The sequence below is a fragment of the Leptopilina heterotoma genome, unplaced genomic scaffold (assembly GCF_015476425.1).
Source record: "Leptopilina heterotoma isolate Lh14 unplaced genomic scaffold, ASM1547642v1 Lhet_325, whole genome shotgun sequence".
Taxonomy (NCBI): Eukaryota; Metazoa; Arthropoda; class Insecta; order Hymenoptera; family Figitidae; genus Leptopilina; species Leptopilina heterotoma.
Window position 1 is genome coordinate 1,328,510 of NW_025111019.1, and position 21,978 is coordinate 1,350,487.

General features: G+C 19.8%; 1 protein-coding gene across 6 annotated transcripts in view; it reads right to left on the reverse strand.

Annotated features, from left to right (window-relative positions):
• Positions 1 to 459: 459 nt before the first annotated feature.
• LOC122504870 overlaps positions 460 to 21,978 on the reverse strand; it is a 35,741-nt gene continuing 14,222 nt past the window's right edge. For 4 of the 6 annotated variants that reach the window (XM_043616183.1, XM_043616186.1, XM_043616182.1 and 1 more), the window contains 14 exons: positions 19,516 to 19,694; positions 19,276 to 19,321; positions 17,963 to 18,127; positions 14,634 to 14,760; positions 14,174 to 14,353; positions 12,773 to 12,940; positions 12,288 to 12,464; positions 9,797 to 9,942; positions 9,407 to 9,492; positions 8,592 to 9,198; positions 5,527 to 5,591; positions 5,192 to 5,411; positions 4,230 to 4,726; positions 460 to 749 (listed from right to left, as the gene is read on the reverse strand). In XM_043616183.1, the coding sequence (XP_043472118.1) occupies positions 620 to 749; positions 4,230 to 4,726; positions 5,192 to 5,411; positions 5,527 to 5,591; positions 8,592 to 9,198; positions 9,407 to 9,492; positions 9,797 to 9,942; positions 12,288 to 12,464; positions 12,773 to 12,940; positions 14,174 to 14,353; positions 14,634 to 14,760; positions 17,963 to 18,127; positions 19,276 to 19,321; positions 19,516 to 19,694 (2,793 nt within the window). In that variant the 3' untranslated portion in view covers positions 460 to 619. The remainder of the gene's footprint in view (positions 750 to 4,229; positions 4,727 to 5,191; positions 5,412 to 5,526; positions 5,592 to 8,591; positions 9,199 to 9,406; positions 9,493 to 9,796; positions 9,943 to 12,287; positions 12,465 to 12,772; positions 12,941 to 14,173; positions 14,354 to 14,633; positions 14,761 to 17,962; positions 18,128 to 19,275; positions 19,322 to 19,515; positions 19,695 to 21,978) is intronic. The other 2 variants (XM_043616185.1, XM_043616187.1) reach the window with 2 other exon arrangements.

Sequence of the window (21,978 nt, forward strand, 5' to 3'; positions counted from 1 at the left end):
CCGAAAAATATTTTAATGGTTAAAAAAAGAAAATTTCCTTTTTATTTTCTTGAAAAAAAATCTGTTTTATTGAACAGTACATTTTTTGTTGATGATGATGTTGTTGTTTTTTTTTACAATTCATTTTCGTAATAATTAAAAAAGAAAAGAAGGAATCGAAAAAACAACTGGGAATAAAAGAAAACATAATTTAGTTCCCTTTATAAAAATAAATTTTCCTCCTTTTCTCGAGCGCGTTTTTTTCTTTACTATTATTCTATTCTTTTTTTCCACTACATTGTAATGTGTGTGTGTGTATTTGTCTCATTCTTGACAATTATATATACTGATAATTAGCATTTTTTAAAAATAACAAAAAAAAAAAAAATGAAAAATTGATATAAAAAAAAGAAGAATCGATAGAAAAAAAATCAAAAAAAGAAAAAAAAGAAAAAAAAAGTAACAAGTTTTACCCACTTATATGACTTACAAGTGTTTTCTTTTTATTATTTAAAGAACTATTAGCTACATACTTTATTACATAATAGATTTAAAGTGGCTCAATGTAGTTGTACAATCCTTTTTGTTTTTTTTTGCTTTAATATTTTTTTTTAATAAAAAAAAATGAAGATAATAACGTTTATTTACAGGCATCACCGTTGTCGCTCTTCAGTTTCTTTGCGGCTGGCTTATCGTCAGAATTATCACTTTTCATAATTATCCTCTGGATTCTTTTCGATTTCAGGTAATTCATTGTTTCAGCCGACGATCTAAACAAAAATTTTTTTTATTTATTTTTGTATTATTTTTCCTAAATTTGCATTTTTATAATATTTTTTCCTAAATTTGTATTTTTATAATATTTTTCTCTAAATTTGTACTTTTATATTATTTTACTCTAAAATTTATATTTTTGTATTCTTTTCTCTGTAAATTTACAAATTTTTTTACAAAAAATTTCATTTATATTCGTGAAATTTAAATTTTTACAATAATTTTTGCCTCATAAACTGTAAAATTCTAATAATTACGAATTCTAATACAAAACCTTAAAATTTTTCTATTTTTGACAATTATTTCTTTTTAAATAACTTAATTATTGAAGACTATCATAAAATTATTACTTTAGAAATTATTTAATGAATAATTTTACTTAAATATTTCAAAATTAATTCAATTTTAAAAGAAGTGCGTTTACGATTTTTGTAAATAGACGAACTTGAAAAGGTTTTAACTTGAAATTTTAGAATATTTCCATTTCTAATAATGAATTTAATCAGAAATGTTAAAGAACTAAGATTTTTGAAAAATGTAAATAATTCTAATTCTTCTGAAATTAATTACATTTTTTAATATCATATTTATTTAATTATTGAAAAAATGGACTTAAAGTAGAATTTTAGTCAAAAACACAAAAAAAAATGTAATTTTGGAGAAGTTACAATTATTTGGAGAATTTCAATTATTTTCAAAAATTTGCCACAATTCAATGATTTTCAATATCTACTATTTTAATAAAATTTTCCAAAAGAATTCAATTATTTAAAAAAAATTCTACGCAAACATTTAATTATTTTCATAAATAATAAAAATTTCAAAGGAATTCAATTATTTACAAATTGTTTAAGAATTTCTTCGCAATAATTCAATTATTTTCATAAATTGTAAAATTCTTGGAAATTCAATTATTTTCATAAATTGTAAAATTCTTGGAAATTCAATTATTTTCATAAATTGTAAAATTCTTGTAAATTCAATTATTTTCATAAATTGTAAAATTCTTGGCAATTCAATTATTTTTGTAAATAATAAAATTCGTCTGAGAAATTCAATTATTTTCAAATATAATTTAAATAAAATTTCTAGGAAAAAATTCAATTATATTTCAATATATTAATTAAATTCGATTATTTTCAAAAATTTTAATATAAATTCAATTATTTTCAACAATTTTGATAAAATTCTTTTTAAAAAATCGTTATTTTCAAAATTTTTAATAAAATTCCTTCAAAAAATTCAATTATTTTCAAAAATTCAGATAAATTTCTTCGAAACGATTCAATTATTTTTATGAATTGTAAAATTCTCCGCAAGAATTCAATTATATTTGTAAATAAGAAAATTCTTCGCAAGAATTACATGATTTTCATAAATAAGAAAATTCTGCATAGAAATTCAATTATTTTCATAAATAATAAAATGTTTCAAAGAAATTCAATTATTTTCAATACAATTTTAATAAATTTTCTCGAAAGAATACAATTAATGTAAAAAATATTATTTAAATTCAATTATTTTCAAGAATTTTAATAAGAATTCAATTATTTTCAAGAATTTTAATAAAAATTCAATTATTTTCAGGAGTTATAATAAAAATTTAATTATTTTCAACAAATTCTGATATAAAATTCTTCGAAACAATTCAATTATTTTTATAAATTGTAAAATTCTTGGCAAGAATTCAATTATTTTTATGTAAATAATAAAATTCTTCTAAGAAATTCTATTATTTTCAGATACAATTTTAATAGAATTTCTAGGAAAAAATTCAATTATATTCAAGATAATTTTAATAAAATTTCTCCAACAGGTTTAATTATTTTTAAAAATTGTAATAAAATTTTTCTAAACAATTCAATTGTTCTCAATACAATTTTAATTGAATTTCTCGAAAAATGTAAATATTCTTGATAAATTCATCAAATTTAGTGAAAACAATTCAATTATTTAAAAAATTTGTTGATAAACTTCTTTGAGAGAATTCAAATTTAAGAAATATTCAATTATTCAATATTTAGTTTTGTATTTAAATAATTTTAATTCTCGTAGAATTTTCTAATAAAAATTGATTTAATATGAGTTTTAGTTAAAATTTAGATAAATAATTGAATATTAAAATTATTGTTGCGCAAAATTTTTCGAAATAATTGAATTTTGAAAAGTTTTAAATTAAAATCTCGAAAAATCTGAATTTTTCATATCTTTTATTAATTTTATAGAAATTAGTGAAATTTTTTTGAATTATATTCAATTATTTCTAAAGTTTAATTCTTCGAAAAAATTCAATTATAAATAATAAATTTCTTTTCTCAGAAATTGAATTATTTTTTAAGAATTTTAATAAAATTCTTTGTAATTTTAATAAAATTCTTTGTAAAATTAAATTATTTTCATAAATAACAATATTTACCAGAAGAATTTAATTATTTTCAAAAGTATTAAACTTCTTTTTGTCAATTCAATTATTTTCAAAAATTTTATGAAAATTCTTCGCAGGAATTTAATTATTTTAACAAATAATCAAATTTTTCACTGGAATTTCATTATTTTAAAAAATTTCAATAAAATTCTTCTCAAGAATTAAATTATTTCATAATTAATAAAATTCTTTTAAGATTCAACCATTTTTAATACAATTTTAAATTAATTCTTCGAAAATTGTTATTTTATTCTTAAAAATTTTATTAAAATTCGTCGAAAGATTTAAATATTAAGAAACATCCAGTAAATTATTTGTTTGCATTTTATTTGTATTTAAATAATTGAATTCTCTCGTGGAGTTTTTGTAATAAAAATTGATTTAAAAATCAATTTCAGTTAAACTTTCATAATGGAATATTAAAAGCATTATTAGCTTGAATTTTTAGAAATAATTGAATTTTAAAAATGTTTCAAATTAAATTCTTTGAGAATTTGAATTTTTCCGACTTTTAACTAACAATTCTGTAGAATTAATTTTTTTGAAAAATTTTAATTGAATTTTAAAAAAAAATTATTTTAGGCTTTTATTTTCTAATATATAATTATTATATTTAATTTTCCAAAATTATTAAAAATAATGATGATTAAATATTTATTTAAAGAAGAAGTTATTGGTGTTTTTTTAAAAAATAGAGAAATTCGTAACTAAATGTAATATAACTTTTTTTGAGTGTTTAATAATTTTGTGAGCGAATCAGAATATTTTTTTAGGACTAGGGGAAAAAAAATAAAAATTTTGTTTAAAAATTAGCGAAAAGTCAGGAAAAAGCAAACAAAAATTATTTTCAAAAAATGGTAGGACAAAAAAGAAAAAAGGATTTAAAAAATTTGGTATAAGGAAATAGAAAAAATGATTTCAAAAAATTAGTAAAAGGAAAGAAAAGTGATTTTAAAAAATTGATAAGAAAAAAGAGAAAATGATTTTAAAAAATTGATATAAGAAAAAAGGAAAAAAGATTAAAAAATTGTTAAATAAAGAGAAAACTCACTTGACTTGGGAAATATCGGTGAGTATATCGGAGACATTTCCCTCTGTCGAACTACAACTAGAAGACGAGGTCGATGAATATGGAATGAGAGAAATTTTCTTTGTTATTTCACTCGAACTCTCGGCATTTTCAATATTAGCGGTGGCACTGGTTTTTCCTTCGTTTTCAATTTTTCTCTTTCCCTCATCACTTTTTCCCAATGTTGGCGTCGTCGTCGTTGTTGCTGTTGTTGTTGCTGCTGCTGACGTTGTCGACGTCGTTGTCGTTATCGTCTTCTCACCTTTTTCCGACTTTTCCGACTCCAATTTTGGCTTTAATTTCCCGTCTTGCGTGGGAAAACTGACGCTCGGCAAACTTATCAACTTATCGCCCTTCGACGTTTTCTTCATTAATTCAATTAATAATTTCGAGATCTCCTCACGTTTCCTCGTCACCACTATTTCCTCGAACCAATTTCTCAATATTTTTATTGGCAGTGTGTAATCCTTAATTGGATCCTGAAAATTTCGTTAAATTAATAAAATCAATAAAAATAATAAAATTAATAAAATTAAAAAATTTATTAATTAAAAAAAATTTATTTATTTATTAATCAAAAAAAATTTATTTATTTATTTAAACCTTTCGAAATCTATTTCCAAAAATTGCAATTTCGTTTGTGTTTTAGAAGTTTTAGTATTTTTTCCGCTTCTTTTTTGTTTTGAAAGAACTAAAAGAAATTTCTTTCGAAAAAAATTAATTTAATTGATTTTGATTCAATTCTTTTCTTTTCGTTTTTTTTTTTTTGTTTAAAAAAAAGAAAAAAGTTTTGCTTCAGTTTCTTTTTTTTGCTTTGAAGGAACTAAAGAAGTTTCTTTGATTTTTACTCCATTTTTTTCGCTTTTTGGTTTAGAAGCAAAAAAAAAGAAAAAAAAATTATAAGCAGAGAAAAGGGAATTAAAAATCGAAATTATAAAAATTACCTTGAAAAAACTTTCGACGTATTGTAATACATAGACTCCACAGTCGATGAAATTCGATTGCTGTGGGACTTTTGGACTGGCGCCTTTTATAGTATCTTTGGAAAATACTTTTTCCGAGCCCATTTTTGCGATGTGCTCGCAGAAAAGATAGTCGCGTAATGTTGCGACGACACGACATCGACTCGCACCGGCCAACGAGTCGAAAATCAGAATACAAGGTCTGAAAAAATAAATCAAACAAACAAAAATTAGACAAAAGAAATTTTCCCAAAAATTAATTTTTTTCCTAAATAATTATTTTTTATTTTAATTTAAATGATTTAACTTTAACTTACAATTTTTCTGTTTTTTCCTGAGATGCTTGTTGCTCCTTCAGATTCGCATCTTCTTCCATTTCGTCCTTAAAAGACAAAGAAAAAGAATTATTAATTAATTTTTTTTTCAAACTTAAATTAATCTAAAACAATAGGTATAAAAAAAATTAATCCAAAAAATCGAACAAAAAATAAGAAATTTCTGCTATAAATCCATTTTTTATAAAACAATTTTCGGAAAAGTTTTTTTTGAGTATTCAATTCACTATTGTAGAAGAGGAAAGAAAATACTATGAAATTTCGAAAAAACGAACAATTTTAATGTTTTGCCAAAAAACGGGGCAAAAGAATAAAAAGGACATTTTTTTTAGTAAAAATTCAAAGTCAAAACTTTGGCTAATTTTGGCAAAATTTAAAGCCTAAAACTTCATGAAGTGAAAATTTAAATCTAAAAATAGTAAAAAGTAACAAAATAAAAACAATTTGAAATTGAAAAAATACTGAATATTGGAACTAAAAATAGTTAAATCAGATTTACCACCAAAATTTAAATTTTTAAAGACAGAATACTGTCATTTTTCGAAGAATTCATTTAAAATTGTATTAAAAATAATTGAAATCCTAAATTATATTATTTATAAAATAATTGAATTCTTGAGAAGAATTTTATTAAAATCTTCTAAATAATTAAATCCAGTGAAAAATTTGATTATTTTTTGAAAATAATTGAATTCGTTGGAAGAATTTTATTAAAATTTTCAACAATAATTGAATTTCTACGAAGAATTTTAATACTTTTTTTTGAAAATAATTGAATTCTTCTGGTTTTTCAAAAAAAATTAGTTTTACAAATTTATTAATTAAAAGTATAAAAAATTCAGAATTTTAAAGATTTTAATTTAAAACATTTTTAAAATTCAATTATTTTGAAAAATTGACGTAATAATGCTTTTAATATTCAATTATTATCTAAAATTTTAACTAAAATTTGCTTTTAAATCAATTATTTTTAAAAAATTCTGCGAGAATTAAATTATTTAAATACAAAAATAAATAATTTATTGAATAATTCAATGTTTCTTATTAATTGAATTTTCATTACGAATTTTATGAACAAATTTTTAAATAATTCAATTCTTAATTCTTTTGACGATTTTAAATAAAATTGTACTAAAAATAATTGGATTCCTAAAGAAAATTTTATTATTCATAAAAATAATTGAAGTTTTATTCAAAATTTTGAAAATTGAATCTTTTTGAACATTTTTATTTAAATTTTTGAAAATAATTATATTAGTTCCAGAATTTTTTTTAATTTTGAAAATATAATTAAATTTTTTTAGTAAATTTCATTACATTTATAGTAAAAATAATTTAATTCTCCCAATTTTATTCATATTTTTAATTATTTTTGAAAATAATTGAATTTCGACGAAGAATTTGATGATTTATGAAAATAATTGAATTATTGAGAAGAAATTTTATTATTTATGAAAATAATTGAATCCCTGGGAAATTTTTATTATTTATGAAATGCCAAGAATTTTATTAAAATTTTTTAAAACAACTGAATTTCAGAGAAGAATTTTATTATTTATATAAAGATAATTGAAATTTTGACGAGAATTTAAAAAAAATTTTGAACATAAAATTTAATTTCTGCGAAGAATTTTATTACTTTTGAAAATAATTGAATTTCTCAGAAGAATTTTATGATTTACAAAAATAATTGAATTCTTGACAAGAATTTTACAATTTATAAAAATAATTGAATAATAATTGTATTCTTTGGAAAAATTTTATTAAAATTGTATTGAAAATAATTGAATTACTCCGAAATATTTTATTATTTATCTGAATTGTTGAAAATAATTGAATTTATATTAAAATTCTTGAAAATAATCGAATTTAATTAATATATTTAAATATAATAAATTGTATTTTTTGCTAGAAATTTTATTTAAATTATATTGAAAATAATTGAATTTCGAAAAAGAATTTTATTATTTATATGAGATAATTGAAATTTTGACGAGAATTTTTCAAAATCTTTTGAACATAATTGAATTTTGTGATAAGAATTTTATTACTTTTTAAAATAATTGAATTTTTTCAATTATTTGTAACTTCTCCAAAATTCAATTATTTTTTTTTACTGTTTTTAACTAAAATTTTTCTATAATCTATTATTTTTAATAATTAATTAAATATTACAAAAATTTAACTAATTTCAGAAGAATTTGAATTATCATGAAATTTTTCAAAAATCTATACGTTTTTTAAAATTATTTCTGAAATTTTAAATTGTAACTTTTTGAAGTTCATCTATATACGAAAATTGTTAACGCAACTCTTTTAAAATTCAATTATTTTTGAAATATTTGAGTAAATTTTTTTCATTAAATAATTGGAATAAAAATAGTAAAAAGCAAAAAAAAACAGTAAAAATGTAATAAACATAGAAAAAAGTAAAAAAAAACAGTAAAAAGTATAAAAGATTAGTAAAAATGGAATAAAAATAGTAAAAAGTGAAAAAAATAGTAAAAAGTATGAAAAATTTAGTAAAAATAGTGAAAAGTATAAAAAATTTAGTAAAAATGGAATAAAAATAGTAAAAAGTATAAAAAATTTAGCAAAAATGGAATAAAAATAATAAAAAGTAAGAAAAATAGTAAAAAGTATAAAAAATTAGTAAAAAGTGTAGAAAATGAGTAAAAATGGAATAAAAATAGTAAAAAGTATAAAAAATTTAGTAAAAATGGAATAAAAATAATAAAAAGTAAGAAAAATAGTAAAAAGTATAGAAAATTAGTAAAAAGTGTAGAAAATTAGTAAAAATCGAATAAAAATAGTTTAAAGAAAAAAAAACAGTAGAAATTGAATAAAAATAGTAAAAAGTATAAAAAATTAATTAAAAATAGAAGAAAGTAAAAAAAAAATAGTGAAAAGTAAATAAATAGTGTAAATCGAAAAAAAGCCGGAAAAATGATCAGAAAAACATTGAAAAATAAAAGAAAAAAAAAGAAAATACTGAACTGAACAATAAAAAAAAAACTGTAATAATAAAAAAAAAGTACCAAACTTACATCATCCTCGCTATCCATTTCCATTTCCTCATCATCGCCCTCAGCCTCATCCCGCTCAGATCCATCATCACCTTGATCAATAGTAATTGTCGTCGTGACCGGCGTAATTGTCGTATTTCCAATTTGCATCGATTGAAGTTTCACTTCCTTTAATCGCTTACTTCTATGTACATTATTTTTCTGCTCCGCCGCCTCTTTCTCACTTGCACTTTTTGTCAATATTTTCCCCACTAAACCGGGAAAGCATATTATCGCAAGAAACCAATGAGCATGTTCATTAATTGGAATAACAATAAAGTCTTTTTCAAATATATTCACATTTTTCGTCCACTTTTGCACGCGCGCATGACGCTTGCCGGCTGCGGTTTGCGGCATATTGCTGTCCATTGCCGCCGACGCGTGCGGACTTGTTAAACGCTTATAGAAATACGAACTAAACACGTGGGTGCGATTGCGATCTTCCTCGGAGAGAATTTCCGATGTTAAATACTTTAGGTAAAAATCAATTATCACATCGTTGAGAAATTGATCTTCGCCGAGGCAAATGTAGTCCTCGGTGTTTATAGCGATGCCACCTTTTGCTGGCGGCGGTGGATACGTTGTTATTCTGAAATTGAGACAAAAAAAAAATATATTCTTTTAAATATTATCAGTAAAAATATAAAATTAAACTGTAATCTATTAAACTAGAAACTAAAAGTAATCATTATTTTTATATTTTATTGATTATTAGTATTAAAAATTCAACACTCAATTAATTATTATCAGTATTATTTTTTCATCGTAACAAAATTAATTTTTTTAATAAAACTTACGTCTGAATGACACCGTTGGCATTGGTATTGGCGTGAGAACTACTTGTCTGGTTACTGGAACGTCTAGAAAGAACTTGTTGAATACACTGAAAAAAAACCAGTTATTCACTCTTAAATTCTGTCCAGATGGAAACATTAAAATTAAGCAAACAAAAAAAAATCGATTAGAAATTTTAGGCGTAATATTTCAATCGAAAAGAAATAAATGAAGAAAAAACATAAAGAAAATTAATTCTTTAGTTAGAGAATAAATTATTTCCAAGCCAATTTTTTTTATTTAATAAAAAGAATCAATAAAGAAAAATTATATTTTGTAATTTAAGATTTTTTAAAAAAAATTTTTCGTATTTCTTATTTTAGGAAAAGTGGGAAAAAGGTTAGTCAACTCACGTCTTTTGGCGAAGCTCTAACGAGAATGTCGTTAGCCTCCTTCGGGCTTAATTCCTCCAATTTACCCTCGTACAATGTCTTCAATATTGACTTTGATTCTTCATTTATTCTATCGGGCAAAAGTGTTATTCTTTTGTGCGTATGATCTGTAATAAGAACAAAATCCAATTTTTCATTTCCCTTCAAACTAAAGTTTCAAAATACATTTTTTATTTCAATTACATTTTTTTCTTCCATATTCAACTTTCATTGAACGTATTAAAATATTTATTTTTCATACTAATTAGAATACTTATTTTTCAAAACTAATTCGAATATTTATATTACATATTAATTTTCAAATATTTAATAATAATATTTAGTTATTAATTAATAAAATTTCTCGAAAGAATACAATTACTTTTTAAAATATTAATTAAAATCAATTTTCAAAAATTCAATTATTTTCGACAATTTTGAAGAAATTCTTTTAAAAAAATCATTATTTTCAAAATTTTTTATAAAATTTATATAAAATTTATATTTTTATAAATTAATAAATTCTTCGCAAGAATTCAATTATTTTTATAAATAAGAAAATTCTTCACAACAATTAAAATATTTAAAATAAATAATAAAATCCTTCAAAGGAATTCAATTATTTATTTACATTATTATTTTTTTTCATAAATAATAAAATATTTCCAAGGAATTCAATTATTTAATTATTTTCAAAAATTTTAATAAAATTCTTGTCAAAATATCAATTATTTTCCAAAATTTTCCCCAATTCAATGATTTTCAATATCTACTATTTTCATACAATTTTTCGAAAGGAATTCAATTATTTAAAAGAAATTTTAATAAAATTCTATGTGAATTTAAATTATTTTCAAAATTATTTAATTTTGAATTGAATATAATTATTTTTACGAAATTTGATGAAATTCTTTTTAAAAAATGTAATTATTTACGAAAACTCTAATAAAACTGTTTAAAAGAATTTAATTTTCTATCAATAAATTTAATATAACCTAATATAGGAACTACTTGAAAGAAATTCTTCATAAAATTCAATTTTCTTCAAAATTTTCAGTAAAAATTACTAAAAAAAACTTTATTTTAAAGAATTTTAATAAAAATCCTTCCAAGAATTAAATTATTTTCAATACAATTTTAATTAGGTACATTTTCTAGAAAGAATCTTCTGAAAATAATTGAATTCTTGAATAGAATTTTATGAAAACTTTTATAAATAATTGAATTCCTGCCAAAGAAATTTATTATTTCTGCAAATAATTAAATTTTTGACAAATTTAAAAAAAAAATTTATTGACATAATTGAATTTTTTCCTAGAAATTTTTATTTAAATTGTAAATAATTGAAAATAATTGAATTTCTCAAAATAATTTTATTATTTACAAAAATAATTGAATTCTTGCCAAGAATTTTCCATTTTTTAAAAATAATTGAATTGTTTCGAAGAATTTTATATCAGAATTGTTGAAAATAATTGAATTATTATTAAAACTTTTGATAATATTTGAATTTATATAATATTTTAAAAAGTAAGAGAATTTTTTAGAAGAATTTTATTATTCTGTATTTAAAATAATTAAATTCCTGTGAAAAATTTACTAAATTAATTAATATTATTCAATTCTTTCAAAGAATTTAAAAAAAAAAATGTTTAAAAATAATTTAATTTTCCCTGGAATTCAATTAAAATCGTATTTAAAATAATTTAATTTTATCGGAGAATTTTTAAAAGATTTTTAAAAATAATTGAAATTTTCGAAGAAATCGATTAAAAATGTAATTGAGAATAAATGAAATTCTGATAAAAATTTTACTGTTTACATAAAAATATTTGAATTTTTTAAACGAAGATTTTTATTACTTATAAATTGAATTTTTGCAAAGAATTTTAATAAAATTATTGAAAATAATTGAATTCTTCATAAAATTCAATTACTTTCAAAATTTTCAGTAAAAATTATTTTTAAAAAACTCCACTATTGTTAAGAATATTGAAATAAATTCTTCAAAACAATTCAATTATTTTAAAGAATTTAAAAAAAAATCTTGCCAAGAATTAAATTATTTTCCATAAAATTTTAATTACATTTTCTCGAAAGAATTTAATTATTTCCATAAATAATAAAATTCTTTGAAGAAATTCAATTATTTTCTAATTATTTGATGAATTCAATTTGTAAGAATTCAATGATTTTCAGTACATTAATTTTAAAATTTAAAACTTCTAAAAATAAAAATTATTTAAAAAGTTAGGAAACAAAAAAACAATCTGCGAACAGATTACCGGAATTCAACGATTATTAATATAGATTTTATCAATTATTTTTGTATTTAAATAATAATTTTATTTTTTACTTTAAATAATTATTTTTTTATGATATATATTTTTTTTAAATTGTAATTAAAAATTTGGAAAATTTAAATATACCTAGTCCTAAAGAAATAAAAAAAAAAATGAAATTAAAGTATTACCTTTACTTGCAGGGTCGAAATACGGTCCTTTTGGATCCTGCATTCCTAGGACGTCCCGTATCATGACTCCAGTTGCTGTTGTTGTATAGAAAAATAGAACTGGCATCGCTTTTCCAAAATGAACTAATAGGCGGACAATGTGCTTAAATTTCACGTCGACGGTCACTAATTTTTTATCTATCAAAGAAAAAGAAGAAGAAAAAGGAAAATTAACATTTTTCATATGAAAATAGAAAAAAATATGATACAGTAATTGATAGAAAAAAAAATAATAATTTTTATATCAAAGTAGAAAAAGCTAACAATTTCTGTATCGAAATAGAAAAAAAAATTAAGAATTTCTAAAGGAAAGAAGAATAAAAAATTAAAAATCTCCATATGAAAATGGAAAAAGTAATTCATTTCTAAATATTAAGGTGAAAAATTAAAATACTTTTTCACTATAAATAATAATGTAAAAATTGAATTTGAATTTGAATACTCACGATCTTCTAAAAATGGAACATTAAGGCGCAAACCACGTTCCGATATTATGACATTCTCAACCGGAACATATTTATAGGAACCTATCCTCACAGTTCGACAGTGAAGTAAAGTGTGAATTGTGTTTGTCGGACATTCCGTTATTTGATCATCGGAATCGCGTTCTGTACCTGAAAGCAGCAATTTTTCAACTTCTCTCTTTACTGTTTCGAATAGATAAGTTTTTAATTACAGAATAAAAATAAAAAAGGAATCGGAAAGGAAACCCCAAAACAAAATTCAAAGAAAAGTTAAAAAAAAAGCACAGAAGGAAACATATTTTTCAAAATAGAAAAAAATATTTTCCAAATATTTAAAACAAGAAACAGCCAATTTTTTTGCTTTTGCAATTTTTTTTTTGCTAAAGAAGAGAAAACATTTTAAAAAATAAAACTAAAACTATTAAATAAATAAAACTATAAATATAAATAAATAAAAAGAATAAACAAAAAAAGATGCTTTAAAAAGACAAAAAATATTTTTAAAAACGCGAAAAAAAATTCTAAATACAAAAAAAAGAAAATAAAAAAATAAAATATAAAAATTTCTGTTCAGTTTGAAGGATAACCGAAGGAACCAAAAACAGGGATCACAGTAATTTTTCTTCTTTTACTTCTTTGTTTTTTCTTATATTAACATTTTTAATAATTAATTAATTAAGTAGATGAATTATTTTCCGAAAGGAGGTGAGAAAGAAAAAGTTGCGTTAAAAAGATAAACGTACGTTTTTCGAAGAAAAATATAAAGAAAGAATAGAAAAATAGAAATAAAATAGAAAAATACAAAAATATAGAAACAGAAAAAAATAGAAACTACAAGAAAACAGAAACGTACAAAAAATAGAAATATTAAAAAAATATTAAATAGAAAAAATAGAAAAATACAAAAAATAGAAAAAAATTAAAAAATACAAAAATATAGAAAAGTACAAAAAATAGAAATATTAAAAAAAATTTGAAATAGAAAAAATAGAAAAATAAAAAATACAAAAAAAATTTAAAAACACAAAAATATAGAAAAAATAGAAACTACAAGAAAACAGAAATGTACAAAAAATAGAAATATTAAAAAAATATGAAATAGAATAAATAGAGAAATACGAAAAATAGAAAAAAAGTTTTAAATTACAAAAATATAGAAACAGGAAAAAATACAAAAAATAGAAATAGTAAAAAAATAAAAAAATACAAAATACAAAAAAAAATAAAAAAAGAAAGAAGAAAATATATAAATGAAAAACTGTGATCCCTGCAAAAAAGCAAAAAAATACTCCGCAATAAACATTGAAAAATCATTCAAAAAAAAAGAAGATACATTTCTTTAACTTTTTTTGTTTGTTTTAAATTGACTATTATTTCTCGAACCTTTAATGCCTTCTGACGCGTTGGCACTTTGATTCGTTATTACTGGTTCCTTTTCCAAAATCATTTCCGATTCTTCCATGTTCATACCTTCGTTAATTCCGGAAAATATTCTACTCGCTCCTTCTTTCTTTACAGTCTTCTCGTTCTCGTGCTCCTCGTCCGAAGAAATTATTAGACACTCTGTCGAAAAAAAAGAACAGGAATTTTACTATTTATTTCTTTTATTTTTAATATTTTTTCGTTTTTATTTTATTTTTACTACTTTTTTATTTTTGGTTTTTACTACTTTTTTTTATTTTTACTATTTATTTATTTTTCGATCCTTTAATTAAAATAATGGACAATTTGATTCCAGTTCTATTTGAACAAAAAAAAAAATAAAAAGAAATCACTAAATATTTATTTTTCTCCGTTTAATTTTTTTGTTTAATAATCAAAAAAAGTTTAAAAAAACAATTACCTGGTTCTTTTATTGGTTTCCGACCCCGTGCTCCACCTCTTCCTCTTCCACGTCCCCTGGCTGGCGTTGCTTCTCTCTCCAATTTCTCCCCCTTACTTGGAGTCATATCGACTTTCTTATAAAAATTCTAAAAAAAAACAATGCAAATTCAAAATAAAAAATAAGTAAAATAATTTTTACAATTCAAAATTTTTTTTTTAAAAAATACAGAAGAAAAGAGGAAAATATTTTGAAAAGTATAAAAAATTATTTTCAAAATAGAAAAACAATATTTTAAAATTAAAAAATACGAAAAATAGAAAAAAAATATTTGGGCATAGAAAAAAAATATTTTAACAATACAAAAAATATAAAAAAATATTTTGAAAAATACAGGCTTCGCACTCGATAATTACTTTTAAAAAGTGCAAATAGTAACGGAAATTATATTTAAAAACTATTTATAAATAATAAAAATTTTCGTACAAAAATTCAATTATTTTGAATTAAATAATAAAATTCTCATCTGAATTTCACTTATTTTCAATTTTTAATTCCATTTTTAATTGATTTCATTGGATAATTTCAATTATTTTTTCAAAATCTTGAAAAAATTCTCCGAGAAAATTCAATTATTTCAACAAAAAAAGAGAATTGAATTTTTCCCAGGAGTTCAATTATTTAAAAAACTTTTAATAAAATTCAATTCAAGAATTCAATTATTTTCATAAAAATAATGAAATTTTTTATTATTTTATTATTTAAAAAAAAATAATTAAATTTTTCACAAGAGTTCAATTATTTCAAAAACTTTTAATAAAATTCTTCTTAGGGATTCAATTATATGTTCGCTGAAATTAAATTATTTTAAATCCAATTTTACTTGAATTGCGGGTAAAATTAAATTATTTTTAAATTCTTCGTAAGAATTCAATGACTGCAATAAATAATCAATTTTTTCCTGGAATTCAATTATTTTAAATACAATTTTCATAAAATTCTTCTCAAAAATTCACTTTTTTTAAATTTGGCAAAAAATCAATTATTTGCAGAAATAATAATTTTTTTTGACAGGGATTCAATTATTTAAAAAAGTTTTAATAAAATTCAAGATCAAGAATTCAATTATTTTCAGAAAGAATTGAATCTTCGATGTACTGAAATTCATTGAATTCTTGTAAAGTGTTTATAAAAAAATTTGAATATAATTGAATTCATTTCAAGAATTTTAGCAACACTTTTTCAATTAATTGAATTTTTTCGAGAAAATGTCATTACAATTGTATTGAAAGTAATTTAATTCTTATAAAGGTTTTTATTAAAATTCTTTAAAATAACGAAGTTTTTTTAATAACTTTTACTGAAAATTAAAAACCAATTGAATTTTATAAAGAATTTCTTTCAATTTTTTAAAATATTCGTGTTTATTATTAATTGTAATTAACGATTTTTCTATTAAATTCTATTAAAATTATTCATAGAAAATTAAATTCTTTTTTTTTTTAGATTTTTTGTAAATAATTACATTTTTTAAAAGAATTTCATTAAATTTCTTAATTTTTTTGAAAATAATTTTAATTAAAAAAATTTTTAAAATAATTGTAATTTGCAAAAGAATTTTATTAAAAACATTTGAGAACAATTGAATTGTTTAGAAAAAATTTATTAAAATTAGCTTGAATCTAATTGAATTCTTTCCTAGAAATTTAATCAAAAAATTGTATCAGAAAATAATTTAAGTTCTCAGAAGAATTTTATTATTTACAAAAAGTAATTGAATTCTTCCCAAGAATTTTACAATTTAAAGAAATAATTGAATTGTTTCGACAAATTTTTTATCAGAATTAATAAAAATAATTGAATTTTTGGAAGTAATTTTTATTCAAAATTTTTAAAATTGAATCTTTTTGATTAATTTTTTTTCAAACTTTTAAAAATAATTGAAATCATTCAAGGAATTTTTTTTTTAATTTTGAAAACAAATAAATTGCTTTGGAGAAAATTAATTACAATTAAAGTAAAAATAATTGAATTCTTTTATTTAAATTTTTCAAAATAATTGAATTTTTGCTAAGAATTTTATGTAATTTTTAGAAATAATTCAATTCTTTTTGAGAAATTTTCCTAAAATTATATATTGAAAATAATTGAATTCTTGACAAGAATTTGACAATTTATAAAAATAATTGAATTGTTTCGAAGAATTTTTTATCAAAATTCGTTGAAAATAATTGAATTTTTATTAAAAACTCTTGAAAATAATTGAATTGTTTTAAAGAATTTTTTATAAAAAATTTTGATAATAGTTGAATTTTAGCTATGAATTTTAATCAAAATTTATAGAAAATAATTGAATTCTTTCAAAAAATGTTATAAAAATTGTATTTCAGAAAATAGTTATAATACTAAAAATAATAATAATTATTTAGAAAATAATTGAATTCTTTCAAAAAAATATTATGAAAATTGTACTTCAAATAATTGAATTTCTGTGAAAATTTTATTATTCATGAAAATAATTGAAGTTTTTGCAAAGAATTGTAATAAAATTGTTTTTTAAAATAATTGATTTCTTTTGTGAAATTTTATTAAAATAGTCGATATTAAAAATAATTGAATTTCGTAAAAAATTTTCATTATTTGGGAAAATAATTGAATTCTTCACAAAAAAATATTCTTCAAATTTCTGAAAATAATTGAACAGTTTCAAAGAATTTTATTCAAAAATTTTTTGAAGTGTTTCTAAGAGTTTTATTAAAATTCTTTGTGAATAATTTCTTTTTTCAACTACTAGCGAATTTAAAGTAGTGCAAATTCTAAAAAAAACGAAAAAAAGTAGTTGAATGCAAAGCCTGAAAATAAAAAATATACAAAGAAGAATATTTTGGAAAATACAAAAAAATACAAAGAATTTTGTATTTTGTAAAAATACAAAGAATTTTGTATTTTATAAAAGTACAAAGAATTTTGTATTTTATAAAAGTACAAAGAATTTTGTATTTTGCAAAAGTACAAAGAAGTTTGTACTTTAATTTAATTTTATATTTTTCTAAATACAAAAAATGTAAAAAAAATAATTTGGAAAAATACCAAAAAAAAAAATATTTTGAAAAATTCAAACAAATATTTGCAAAAATTGTATTTTGAAAAAAATACAAAAATATATTTAAAAAATAAAATCACAAAGAAGATAAATGTATAAAATTGTTTTTCCTCAAAAGAGACAATCATCAGCCGACAATAGGGGAAGTCCAGATATAACAATATGAATATTTGTATTTCTTTTTTTTTTGTTTACATTTTGGAAAAAAAGAAGAAAAAAAATCAATTTCGTTTTGAATTTTCCTTACGTCGTATGGAAGGCTATCCTTGGCATCCTTGTTTCCGCGTGTATCGGACACCGACTTGACGTTATCGGGCATTTTTCGTTTACATCTCTCACATTGGTTGAACGTTGAGGACAGTACTCCGCAATAAGGACAGACTGCGACCTTTCCCTCCACATACTTTGGCTCCTGCTCCCACAAAAATTCTTAATGACTTTACTTTACTTTAACGAAATTATAATTCGAGAAAAATGATTTTTCTTTTTTTTTCTTAATTATTTCTTTTCAATGAATTTCGAAAATTGGTCTTCCGCTATGTTCGATTAATGATACATGATTTTTTTTAGTGACAGTGATGATTATTTCAGAGCAAATTTTTCAGGATATGACAAAAATGTGCTTGTTGAAAAAAAAAATAAAAAAAAAAGTGAAAAAAAAAATGAAAAAAAAAATTTTTAATGTAGAAATAAAAAAAATGACACGTTTTTTGAATGAAATATATTTTTAAGAAAATAATTTATGAATAAAAATACTTTTTAAAAACTATTTTCTTCACAATATTTTTCATTTACAAAAATTGTTCTTTAAAAGTACTTTTTTATTTTACAAGTATTTTTATTTAAAAAGTACTTTTATTTAAAAAATAGTTTCTCAAACGTATTTTTCATTTAAAAAATACTTTTTCAAACGAATTTTTCATTTAAAAAATACTTTTTCAAACGAATTTTTCATTTAAAAAATAGTTTTTCAAACGTATTTTTCATTTAGAAAAATACTTTTTCAAACGAATTTTTCATTTAAAAAATACTTTTTCAAACGAATTTTTCATTTAAAAAATAGTTTTTCAAACGTATTTTTCATTTAGAAAAATACTTTTTAAAACGAATTTTTCATTTAAAAAATAGTTCTTTAAAATTATTTTTTATTTCGCAAATATTTTTATTCATAAAGTACTTTTATTTAGAAAATAGTTTAAAATAAAATAAAAATAGTTGATAATTAAAAATAGTTGATAAATAAAAATAGTTAAAATAAAAATAGTTCTTCACAAGAATTTTTATTTATAAACAACTTTTATTTAAAAAATATTTGATTAAAAATGTTTTCCCTTTAAAAAAATAGTTTTTCAAAAGTATTTCTAGAATAAGAAAAAATTCTTTTGAAATAAAAAATACTTGTGAAAAATGATTTTTTAAAATAAAAAATGCTTTCGAAAAACTATTTTTTGAATAACAATAATATTTTTAAGAAAATAAATTTCAAATAAAAGTTCGTTTTCAAAAAAAAAATATTTCGAATCAAAAATGATCCTATTTTTTGCGTAACGAATAATTTACCTCAATTTGTGATGTTGAAGAATTACTATTTTCATCGAACTGGAGACTGAAAAGAAACGAAGAAAAATTATTAATAATCGTATTTTTAAATCCTATTCAATTTTTTTATTTATTCAATTAAATTATTTTAATTGAAATTATAAATATTGTGTAAATTTTTTTGAAATTGCAAAAAAATAATTTCAAAAAATATGAAAGAAAAGTGAAGAGAAGAGAAATAAATAATAAATAAATAAATACCTCATGGTGGGTGAAGGATTACGAATACAATTTTTCGGAAGTTCTTGTGTACGTTTTTGAGAATCATTCTGATCGCTTGATGATTCTGAAGGCGGTTGCACTTCGACAATGTAATTTATCCCCAAAGTTGGATCGTTCACGAGAGAAACTGTATTCTCCGAACCAAATGGAACATTAACCTAGAGAGAAAAAATGAAAAAAAACACAAACACAAAAAACATTAGTTTTAATTTTACAATAAAAATATTCATTTATTTCTCTCAATTTGATAGACGTTTTCATCTGAATATTTAATAGATTACAATTTTTTAATTAAGTAATTAAGAACTTAATTAAAATTTGAAGGTTTTTTTTAAATTAAAAAAAAAAATAGTAAAAAGAATAATTTGGAGTAAAAATAATAAATCCGTTCTTGTCTAATTTTGTCCAATATTTAATAATTTTGTAACATTTTACTTAGTTTTTTCTAAATACTTTTCAGGGCGTCTAATAATTTACTAATCTTTCCTTTATTATAAAATTTAATTAATTCAAAAAATACTAAAAATACTTTTTTTTCACTCTTTCTCCACTTTTTTGAGAATGGAATTAAATTAAAAAAATTTTTATTCAAATCCTAATTGAAAAAAATTACCAAAATTCTTAGTAGACGCCCTATTGATTTATAAATAATTCTTGACAATTAAATTAATAAAAACACAAGCTTTTAATAGATGATTTGAAGCAAATGTGCATTTATGATTGAAACGAAAAATGCAACAGGAATGATTCTAAAGAAAAAAAAAAGGATTACAATAATTACAGGGTTGCCACTTAAATTTGACATTGATTTTCTTGATTATTTTTCAGAAAGAATATTAACATCTTTCCTTATTCTGGTAATAACTGAAAATTTTTCAAATCTTCAGTCAGAATTCTTAAAAAATAACGACATTTTAAAAATTTTAATAAAACTTTGAAAAATAATTCAATTCCCTTCGAAAGAGTTTTATTAAAATTTAATAAAAAAATAATTAAATTATTTCGAGGAATGTGATTAAAATTGCAAATGAATAATATGAATAAAATAAATGAATTTTTATGAAGAAACTTTATCCGATTTTTTTAAAATGATTTGTTTTCTTTGGAAGAATTTTATTCAAAATAAATTAATTTTTATAAGAAATTTTACCAACATTTTCCAAAATAACTGAATTTCTGACAAAAGAATTAAAAAAGAAAAGAAAAAAAGGAAAAGAATTAAATTTTTTTCTTATAAAGAATTTTATTAAAATTTTCCAAAATAATAAAGTTTTTGCGAAGAATTTTATCAAAATTCTTTAAAATAATTAAATTCCAGCGAAAAATTTAATAAATTATGATAATAAAATTGAAATATTGACAAGAAATAAATGAAAATTTTCGAAAATAATTAAATTTTTTTCTCGGACTTTTATTTAAAAGTTTTTTGGTAATATTTCAAATTTCATAATGAATTTAATAAAAAATTTGTAAAAAGAAATTTAATTTTTGTGAATAATTCTATAAAATTTTTAAAAATAATTTTAATTCAATTGAATTGAATTTCATTGAAATTGTAACGAAAATAATTGAATTCCTGCAAAGAATTTTATTGAAATTTTTAAAAGTATCTAATAAAATTTATGTGAAGAAGAATATTATTAAAATTTTTCGAAACAATTAAATTCCTGCGAACAATTTTATAAACTATGAAAATAAATTTAAAATTTTATTGCTACCTATAAATTTAATAAAAATTTTCAAAATTAATTGAAATTTTTCCTTGAATTTAATTGAAAATATTTCAATTCTCAGAAAGAATTTAGTAAAAATTTGTCAAAATATAATTGAATTTTTGAAAAGAATTTTATCAAAATTTTAAAGATAATTGAATTTTTTTGGAGAAATTTCATTGAAATAGTAGGTATTGAAAACAATTCAATTCATGAGAAAAATTTTAATGAAATTTTCGAAAACAATTGAATTTTTTCCTTCAATTTAATTACAATTATAATGAAAATGTTTCAATTCTAATAAAAAATGTAATCAAAATTTTTCAAAATAATAGAAATTTTTGAAAAAATTTAATTTAAATTGTAATAAAAATAATTGAAATCTTGCCAAAAATTAAAAAAAAAATTTTTGAAAATAATTGAATTTTTTCCCTGAATTTAATGAAAATTATATTGAAAATATTTCAATTCTCATAAAGAATTTAATCAAAATTTATCAAAATAATTGAATTCCTGCAAAGAATTGTATTAAAATGTTCAAAAATAATTAAATTTTCTTTCCTGAATCAGAATTTAATTACAATTATATTGAAAATGTTTTTATTTTCATAAAGAATTTAATCAAAATTTGTCAAAATTTTAGAAATAATTCAATTTGTTTAAAGAAATTTTACTGTAATTGAACTTGATTGGACTGAAAATAATTTAATTTTTTTTGGAAAATATTTGA